Source organism: Cucurbita moschata, unplaced genomic scaffold (assembly GCF_002738365.1).
Source record: "Cucurbita moschata cultivar Rifu unplaced genomic scaffold, Cmos_1.0 Cmo_Scf00048, whole genome shotgun sequence".
Classification (NCBI taxonomy): domain Eukaryota; kingdom Viridiplantae; phylum Streptophyta; class Magnoliopsida; order Cucurbitales; family Cucurbitaceae; genus Cucurbita; species Cucurbita moschata.
In genome coordinates this window covers 272,853-282,060 of record NW_019268564.1, presented here as the reverse complement: position 1 = coordinate 282,060, position 9,208 = coordinate 272,853, and the positions used below count along the sequence as shown (strand labels likewise).

General features: G+C 36.8%; 2 protein-coding genes, 1 long non-coding RNA gene and 1 pseudogene across 4 annotated transcripts in view; 1 reads left to right on the top strand and 3 right to left on the bottom strand.

Moving 5' to 3' along the window:
- LOC111435299 (NAC domain-containing protein 83-like) overlaps positions 1-1,596 on the top strand; it is a 2,789-nt gene extending 1,193 nt beyond the window's left edge. Inside the window, exons 1-3 of one of the 2 annotated variants that reach the window (XM_023072744.1) lie at positions 125-555; positions 675-940; positions 1,071-1,596. In XM_023072744.1, the coding sequence (XP_022928512.1) occupies positions 369-555; positions 675-940; positions 1,071-1,364 (747 nt within the window). In that variant the 5' untranslated portion in view covers positions 125-368 and the 3' untranslated portion in view covers positions 1,365-1,596. Of the gene's footprint in view, positions 1-124; positions 556-674; positions 941-1,070 lie in introns of those variants that run through there. The other variant, XM_023072745.1, reaches the window with a different exon arrangement.
- LOC111435300 lies at positions 482-3,375 on the bottom strand. Its single transcript, XR_002709062.1, has 3 exons — positions 2,974-3,375; positions 2,752-2,786; positions 482-552 (listed from the first exon to the last, which is right to left on the bottom strand). It is a non-coding gene; the product is annotated as an uncharacterized LOC111435300 (long non-coding RNA).
- A 1,784-nt stretch (positions 3,376-5,159) lies between these two features.
- LOC111435342 (putative pentatricopeptide repeat-containing protein At2g01510) lies at positions 5,160-6,469 on the bottom strand. Its single transcript, XM_023072808.1, has one exon. The coding sequence runs from the start codon at positions 6,127-6,129 to the stop codon at positions 5,608-5,610; it is 522 nt and encodes a 173-aa protein (XP_022928576.1). The 5' UTR covers positions 6,130-6,469; the 3' UTR covers positions 5,160-5,607.
- A 6-nt stretch (positions 6,470-6,475) lies between these two features.
- LOC111435341 lies at positions 6,476-7,610 on the bottom strand (annotated as a pseudogene).
- Between the last annotated feature and the right edge of the window lie 1,598 nt (positions 7,611-9,208).

The window sequence follows — 9,208 nt, the reverse complement described above, 5'->3', positions numbered from 1 at the left end:
AAAAAAAAAAAAAAAAAAAAAAACAATTTCTGATTCCGAATTCTAGTCGGACTAGGATTTTTCCAACTTCTTACGTTCCATAAAACGCAACACAAGGAAAGATCCTTGTCTTTCTCACACCACACCACTCCCTCTCTCTCTCTCTCTCTCTATCTCAACCCTTCATCTCTTTCTCTCTCTTGTTCTTATTCTCTCTCTTGTTCTTATTCTCTCTCCTGCAGTCCAGATTATTATAAAAACCAGAGCAAACCAATCCCACATGGGTTCTTCTTTCTTTTGCATTTATATTTCAGAGTTTCTTTGAAATCTAATCTTCATCATCAGAGAACAGAGGGTTTGTTGTGCAATACTTACTCTAATTTTTTGCAATGGAGAAGACCTCAAACTTTGTCATTAATGGAGGGATGATGAGATTACCTGTTGGGTATCGATTTTGCCCCACAGATGAGGAGCTGGTCGAGCACTACTTGAAGAGGAAGGCGTTTGATTTGCCTCTCCCTGCTTCGGTCATTCCCGACTTTGATGTCTTCCTCACAGATCCATCGGCCTTTCCTGGTAACACAACTATAACAATTCAAATTCAAATTCAGCTCATTACTGAGTTTCAGTTTCTTAATTTCTATGAATTGATTGGATTCCGTGTTGTTCTTGATGTTCTTGTTGTTGGGTTTTAGGGGATTTTAAGGAAAAAAGATTCTTTTTTAGCAAACAGAGGAGTTTGTTGAGGAGAAACACTGGGTGTGGGATATGGAAGTCCACTGGGAAAGAGAAGTTGATTGTTAACCAGGGCATTAACAAGGTGGTTGGGCTGAGGAAATCTCTGGTTTTTTATGAGTCAAAAGTGTCTGAAAGAACAGCAACGACTCGGTGGGTCATGCATGAATATCGACTGCCACGCTCTGGCTCTGTCTCTGCAACAACAACTCCCAACTCAACACAGGTAACAGACAAGTTTGACCATGGACGTACTCGTGCCAAATTACAACACTGCCCTTCTTTCCATCAAAAGAACTGATTCATTTCCTACTTTGTTTTGTTTTGTTTTGTTTTGTTTTGTTCCTAAAATGCAGCTGGAAATGGAGGATTGGGCTGTGTATTCTTTGTTTCAGAAGAGAAGAAGGCCTAAAAAGAAAGAGGGAAGGAAAGTGGCGCAGGGAAGTGTAATGGGTTTGTTGAGGGTGGAGGAGAATGGTGGGGAATTTTCTCAGCCTTGTTCTTCGTGTTCAAGTGGAGTCACTCAAGTCTCTTCAAATGGTACGGAAAGTACAGATCAGGAAGAGAGCAGTAGTGACTTAGGCTTAGGTTTAGGCTTAGGCTTAGGCTTTTCTTCTTCATATTATGAAGCTCACGTGAGAGGGGTGTGAATTGTGAGAGCTTCCCCACTCTCTAATGGCTGAAAAAAAGTTGAATTTGTTTCGTTTTTGGGTTACTTTGGACTCTGTTTAAGCAACGAGATTGAGTCAAAAAGAGAAGAAAAAAGGGCAAATTTAACTACTACTACTACTACACTACTCTACTCTTCCACAGAGGAAAGAAAAAAAGAAAGAAAGATGTCTTTTTAATTTCCACCTTTTCAATGCGATTTGAGTTTCAACTTTTTGTGTGCCATGCTTCTGTAATCCAATCCTACCGAGTAATCATGGGGCTGAAGGAAGGGAGGAGGAAAGTGGGGAACTTTTTAAATTTTTTTGGGTATTTTAGGTGTTTCCATATCAAAAACTAGAAGCTAAGTCCAAACTGGGGAAAATGAAACAATTTGCAAATCATACATGGTAGAAATCATACATGGTAGAGGATTGTAGAGGATCGTCGGGAGTAAGTCCTACATTGACTAATTTATGGAATAATCATGGGTATATAAGTAAGGAATACACCACCATTGGCCTGAAGCTTTTTGGAGAAGCCCAAAGTAAAGTCACGAGAGCTTTACTCAAAGTGGACAATATCATACCATAGATCCGTGATTCTTTAACAAAAACAAAACAAACTTAGCATCCATTACAGCAAGCAAAGTGTTTTTTATTTTGGTATTCAATCCAATTCAACCGGCTAGAGCAGAACCTTCAAGTGGGGCTGTTCTTAATGGCATCCATTGACAAATGAACTCGATGCCCCATTAGTAAATTTAATGTCTTCTCAAATCCTCGAATCTCCAAGACTTTGTTGTTATTATAGATTTTTATTGATTGTTTAAAGAGAGAGATTCCCTCGTCTTCTTCAATGGCCGTAGTAGTTTAAATTATTAGATATAGGTTGGATGTGTTTTCTCCTAAAGAATGGCGCCTGTCTTAATGAGATGGCTGAGTACTCTTTTAAAATAAAAGTATAATGTTTTTTATTGGGAGGGAGGGAAGAACTTCCAAGCTTGGGGCAGCACAACGCATCCCCACGGTGAGCTACGAGTATGAGATTCCTTTTGTCTACTAGTAGAAGACCAGAGAAAACACAAATATCCAGAAACTAAAAAAATGAAATTTCCTTATGCCCTTTCGAATTTTGTTGTGCTTCACTATTTCAAGAAATTGAATGTTTTTTACGGCAAAGACAAGCAAAAACGACGTCAGATTCCCTAAGCAGCAGAACAGTAAAGTGGAAGTCTAAAGAGAAATAGTTGAATGGGTAAGCAAAAGTTGGTTTCTTGCAGCAGAGGTTTTAGAATCTTTGAAGAGATGATGATCTTATTAAAACGATGATAAAATTCTGCACGCCACAACATTGAAGAAGACAGATGAAGATGTAAAGAAATAAAACCTGTAAGTTCTGGTGCGCAAGCTCCTGAAGTGGACCTGTCATGTCAATTTCAGAAGAATTCATTAGCAAGTACGCGAGGCTCTGGTATTTTCCATGTGAATGCACATCTATTTAAAGCAGCAAGTAATGGCATTTCCCACAACTTTCAAGGCAATAATCTTGAACAAGATGAAAGAGAGAATTCAAATTAGTAAATGGTTCTTAGGGAAAAGAAGATCTAACCCCATCAACCAATATTCAATTAATAATTGGTTTGTCAATGTTGCAGCTGATACACTACGCAATCCTTGGAAGTGATCAACAGTAGATCTCCCAAGCTTGTCTCGACTCTCAAACAGAGAGTTTTGCTTCAATTTGGGTTACTTTTTTTTTCATAAAGAGTACGTCTGAAATCCCATGCAGGAGCACCAGCAAGAGCAGCTGACACAAGAAACTTGGCGAATCCGCACGTCTTCAGGATAACTTTGTTCTAGTTTGAAGCATTAATAGAGTCCCTGAAGCGAACCAAGGAAAACTAGATGCACAAAATAGAACTTTAAAAGAAATAACACGGTAATCTCATATATATGACTGAGCAATAGGCTTAAAATCATATGCATATTTTGCGAGCAGACTTTCCAATCTTGATGTGAGATCTCACATCGGTTGGGGAGGAAAACGAAACATTTTTTTATGAGTGTGGAAACCTCTCCCTAGTAGACACGTTTTAAAAACTTTGAGAAGAAGTCCAAAAATGACAATATCTGCTAGCAGTGGACTTGGGTTGTTACACTTCATTCCAAATCCGAAGATGACTCTTGAACTCAAAATTCCAAAAGAATTCCCTTAGCTCATTATTTTGATTTTTACTTCTAGTAACTGCATAGATAGATGGGAAAACACTATAAAGGAGTCGACCCTCCAAAACTGATAGGAATCACGGGTCTCCACAATGGTATGATACTGTCTACTTTGAGCTTAAGCTCTCATGGCTTTGCTTTGGGCTTCCTCAAAAGGCCTCATAACAATGGAGATGTATTCCTTATAAGCCCATAACCATTCCCTAAATTAGCCAACGTGGGACTCCCTCCCAACAATCCTCAAGAGAAACCTCATCCCGGAACAATCACCTCTTTTAAATATCAGCCTCTCCTCCAGCCCTTTGTATATAGTTTTAATCCACAGACTTTTTAGAGTTTCCATAATGAATTAAGCCACGAACCACCTGAGGGATGACAGTCGATAGCCTCCATTACTTCTAATGATTTTATGTCGAAGTGTAGCTTCCAATGAAACTATTTCGTCACCATCATAGCAATGTTACCAATTCCAAGACCCACCAAGATAACATGAAGTGTACAGCCTTCCATTGAAGGACCTTCAAAAGGAAATTCCCCCACAATCTTCTCAATTATGTTAGCCACATCAACAGGGCTTTAAAGGCTGAAATAGTGAAATGTAACAAGTGGGAAGATAGAATGCACCAATTGAGAAAGCGAAAGTGTCTCCTTTCAGGATTCAAACTTTCTTCCCCTTTCGTAATTCATTTGGCACTCTTTCTACCCTCTGCTCTTAAAACAGTACATGTCGGCCTTTCACAATAGAAAAACCAGTAGTTCAGAAGCCATGACGTAGAAGTAATAAAAAAGAGAAACAGCAATGTAGTAAAAGGAAAGGGTTGCTACTATTGTCAAAATGCAGCATCATCACGCAATTACACCAAGTGAATTGCGAACACTATTATCAATGACCTCGCAACTGTGGAGCAAAAGAATAAAACAGAGAGATACCTCAAATTGCAAACATATTGAGTTGTTTCAATCAAACGCTCAGGAATGCTACGAAGAATAGAAACTATTTTCCATAGCTAATTTTTATGCATCAAACAAATTGATTCAAGGCACAATGTGCGAAGAACAGTTTGTCATATGTCTTATATGTTTCAACGGCACAAATAAAACTTTTCAAAGCACTATATACTACAAATATAAGGATAATGAAATCCCAAGAGATAGTTAATACTTAACAGCAAACCAACTTACAAGAGAAGACATGGATGGAGAAAGGAAATTCCCCTTTTATTTCATGGAACAAGAATCAGGTTTTACTTGATGCATTTCCATTTCACATGTGCCTTGTGTTAGTATATTCATATTAAAGATCAAAGATGTAGAACAAATCTAAAACTGTTCATCTGTCTATAAAAACATTGCATGAAGGTCATTGTAGCTTTGATAATCATTTCCAAGTTCGTGACAACCAAAAACAATCATATGGATAATAAGAAGAAAAATATTAGATTTAGAAATTATATCATGCACAATGCCTTGTGAACCTTGCTGAATTCTATTTAACAACATGCAGGAGAATAAGCTTTTGAGGAAAGAGTCACACACAGCAAATAATTCTCTGCACGGTAGAATTGCTAATCAAATGAAACAAAACCTTAAGCTTATATGAAGAATCAGTTGATGGATAAATTGTTAAGAGTACCATCTTACAAACTTTTCTCAACCAACCAATTAAATGGAATTTTTCAATAACACAGCATGAGGAAACAACACTTACCGTAGATAAGCAGCTCTACGTTTGTCTGTAGAATGATTGCATAAATTGATTGTTTTGACGACAATCTAGACTGTTCATCTAGAGATTTTATGGTCAACAATAATCCTTACAGGAGCAAAAACCATCTTTAAAATGATCAATCCTACTCAAATCTCTACAGTAATTTCCCTTATAACAATCTGTGAGATCACCTTGATTGCAATTTGCAGCATGATAGTCTCGCGCTCACAAATTTTTCATTAAAACTATTGGTGACCCGTCTGGTGTGTCGAGTAGAGCAAATGCAATTGATAAGCATCTGCTGCGGTATTAAAGAAACTCAATGGTGATATCCTTATCCATGTCATGAAGGGCCCAAGTTATGTCTGGTTTATATCCTTTCTTATCCATCTGCATCGTCAATGCATCAATCTTCCCCAAAATCTTCTTCGTCGGGGGATGTGATTTATCAGTCGCTGAGAATACATGAGTCTGATGTTTGATTCCAACCCAACTATAGGCTGGGACCTTACTAACCCCTCGGTCCCTCATCACCTTCTTGACCTTTGAAACATTGTCCCACTGACCAGCTACAGCATAAATATTAGACAGGTTGATATAACGACAAGCATCTCGAAACTCTTCCATATTAAAAAGCTGATTCGCTGCTTCCTTAGTCAACTTATGATTCTTATGACTTCTGCATGAGTTAAACCACATAATCACATCAGACTCAAATGGCATTTGGGCCATCAACTTCTCGGCTTCATCAAATCCTCTATTTTGACACAATACATCAACCATCGATGCATAGTGTTCCCTCTTTGGAGTGACTTCATAAATTTGAGTCATGGAATTGAAGTGCCAAAGAGCTTCTTCAACAAAACCACAGTGACTGAATCATCTGCTGAAATGATATTTTGTGCATAAGCTAAGATTAAAGCACTACACGACACAGAATTTGATTGCTTCTTCCATCAACCCCTCATTTGAATAATCTGTCATTAAGGCACTGAAGGTCACTGTGTCTTAAATTATCATTTGCTTGGAGAGCTGGCAAGCTAAATAAAAGCAACAGGTTTTGCAATAAGCATCAACCATCGAGTTGCAAACCATGAGGTTGTTAAGAATCACAACTCTCCACAATGGTATGATATTGTCCACTTTGAGCATAAACTCTCATGGATTTGCTTTGGGCTTCCCCCAAAAGGTCTCATATCAATGGAGACGTATTCCTTACTTATAAACTCATGATCATCCACTTAATTATCCAATGTAGGACTCACTCCCAACAATCCTCAACAGAGGTGGTACTCGTATCCAAGTTTAATGACATGGGCATGGATTTGAATAATAAAATGCTTAGTTTCCAATTCACCACAGCCTGATAAAAAAGTCACTAATCTCATTATCTGGTTCGTTCCCTCCCTTTCTCATATCAGGCATAACGCCTACATGCTTCTTTAGATTGGTTAGATTGCAAACACCCAGAAATCAGAATTGTCCATAACACTGCCCTACGTTCCACCATGCCATCAAACAACTCTCTAGCTTAAGATAAGTTGCCAAACTTAAGGTAACCAGAAATCATCACGATCAAGGAGGTCGTGGTTTTGCAAGGCATTTTATCAAATACCTGATGTGCGTAGAAAAGATCTCCTCTCCGTAGAAAGTTACTGACCTGGAAGTTAGAGAGGCATATATTTTCACTGAAACCAGTCTCGACAATATGGGCATCAATAAGATGATCACCATCGAAGGATGGTGTTGAAGCTTTGAGAACTTCTTAGAACAAGATTTTTGAACTAAACTCGATCTTAATGGCTTCATAGAAATTCAATTACCAATTAGCCAAAAAATTTGAAAAACCACACACACACACACACACACACACACATATTTATCTCCTACAATCAAACCGAACTTCACTAATTAATGGGCAATCTTCTGAGGAAAAAAATCAAAGATGAATAGAGTTACATGCTCTTCAGATTGCAATCCAGACATCAATATTGCAAAAACCGGCGAGAAAGTGCTTCAAATCTGAAGATGTCTCCTACTACAGAGAGCATTGCCCAGTTGTTGAGGCTTCGACTCGTTCAAGTCGAGTGAATGATTAATGGTAAAATCTTCTTATTCGCTATTGCCATCTCCAGAAAGAGATTCAAAAAGAGATTGATGATGAATGGAACAAGATTGAGCTTCTTCTGAGAAGTTATAGAGTACAAACAAAGGCGCGAAAACTTTCTTTGCTCCAATGGAAGAAAACGCGGGGGGCGGGTTTCTTCAACTGTCTGGGCTGGGCTTGTACTTGTCCTACTATATGGGCCTCAATTATGGCCCATATTATATGGGCTAATAAAATTCAAAATGGCCTATTGACGATTATAAAATATTAGATTAGTTAGCTGAAATTATTTATTTTTATAGAGTTAGAGAATAAATAATAACAAATTAATTATAAAATAAAATAAATTTATAGTAAATATATGTATAAATAAGTGTATGACAAGCAAAATAAAATAAAATAACTATAAATTTTTTATTTATTAAGACTCAGACCTAAATAGTACTACTTATTGGTTCATCAAATTCTTTTTATTACCGAATCGTTTGAACACTTATTCAAATTTTGACATTTATGTTGTCGAACGTTAAAGTTCAATGAAAACTAAATTTTAAAAAATAACTATAAAGAATAAATTTTGTCTTCTTTATAAAATTATTATTAAAATATATAAATACAATTATGTTATTATTAGGCTTAACTCCGACGAACACGACTCTCCACAATGGTATGATATTGTCCACTTTGAGCATAAGCTCTCATGACTTTGATTTGGGCTTCTCCAAAATGTCTCATACCAATGGAGTTAGTATTCCTCACTTATAAACCCATGATCATTCCTTAAATTAGCCGATGTGGGACTTTTATCATCCAACACCTCCCCTCGAACAAAGTGCGTCTCCCCTTAATCGAGGCTCGACTCCTTTGGAGTCTTAGTCATTTTTTACCGCCTTCGAGGAGGCTTGGCTCCTTTTTCTTTTGGAGTTCTTTGTTCGATATTTGAGAATTTACCAATCTATTGGCACGACTAAGTTTAGTCATCATCCAACACCGTGATAATGTTTTAATAGCTAATATTTTCATCAACCTTTAAACCCTAAACCTTAAATAGTAAAACAACATTAACACTATATTACAAAAACTGCCACGAATGTGAACATTATATTAATAATATAAGTATTAAACCTTTTAAATATATATTTTCATCTATAATTTCATAAAATTAAGACTTCGATATTTTTGTTCGACAAAATTCAACTGCTTGACCTAACCAAATACTAACCCGGGGAATAAATTTTTTGTTTTTTATGTTGGTTTAAAGAAAAGGAATATTGGACACTTGCCACTTTATTAAAAACTCATCTAATTTGATTTACGAAAAACAAAAAGAACCAAAAAAAAAAAAAGTCATAGCTTTTTGCACTTAGATTCCAATCTATCTATCTCTTGGAACATTCTTCAATTACTTTGTACCCATAACACCCACATCGTTTCTTTTATAAAGTATTAAGGCTACAGAATCTTTAACTTTTTCTCTAATGAGAGAATCTTTGATGTTACTATGATAAACCACCTGGAAATCGAACGTGTACCATTCAAGAATATTTTTTATTAATTTAGTCATGAAAGATATGGAAGAAAGTTCACATGGCAAAAGGGAATGAATATGCGTATAGATAATAATAATCAATCTCTTTGTTGCAATCGGTGCAACAATTTTTCTCTTAGAAACTGTTATGTTCATGTTGACACGAATGGTAAGATCTGTACCCAGGATTCAGATCAAGATTCAAAATTCTCCTTCCGCACCTATGTGTCCCAACATTCCACATTCCCATGTGACATAGTCACGTTATTTGCTTA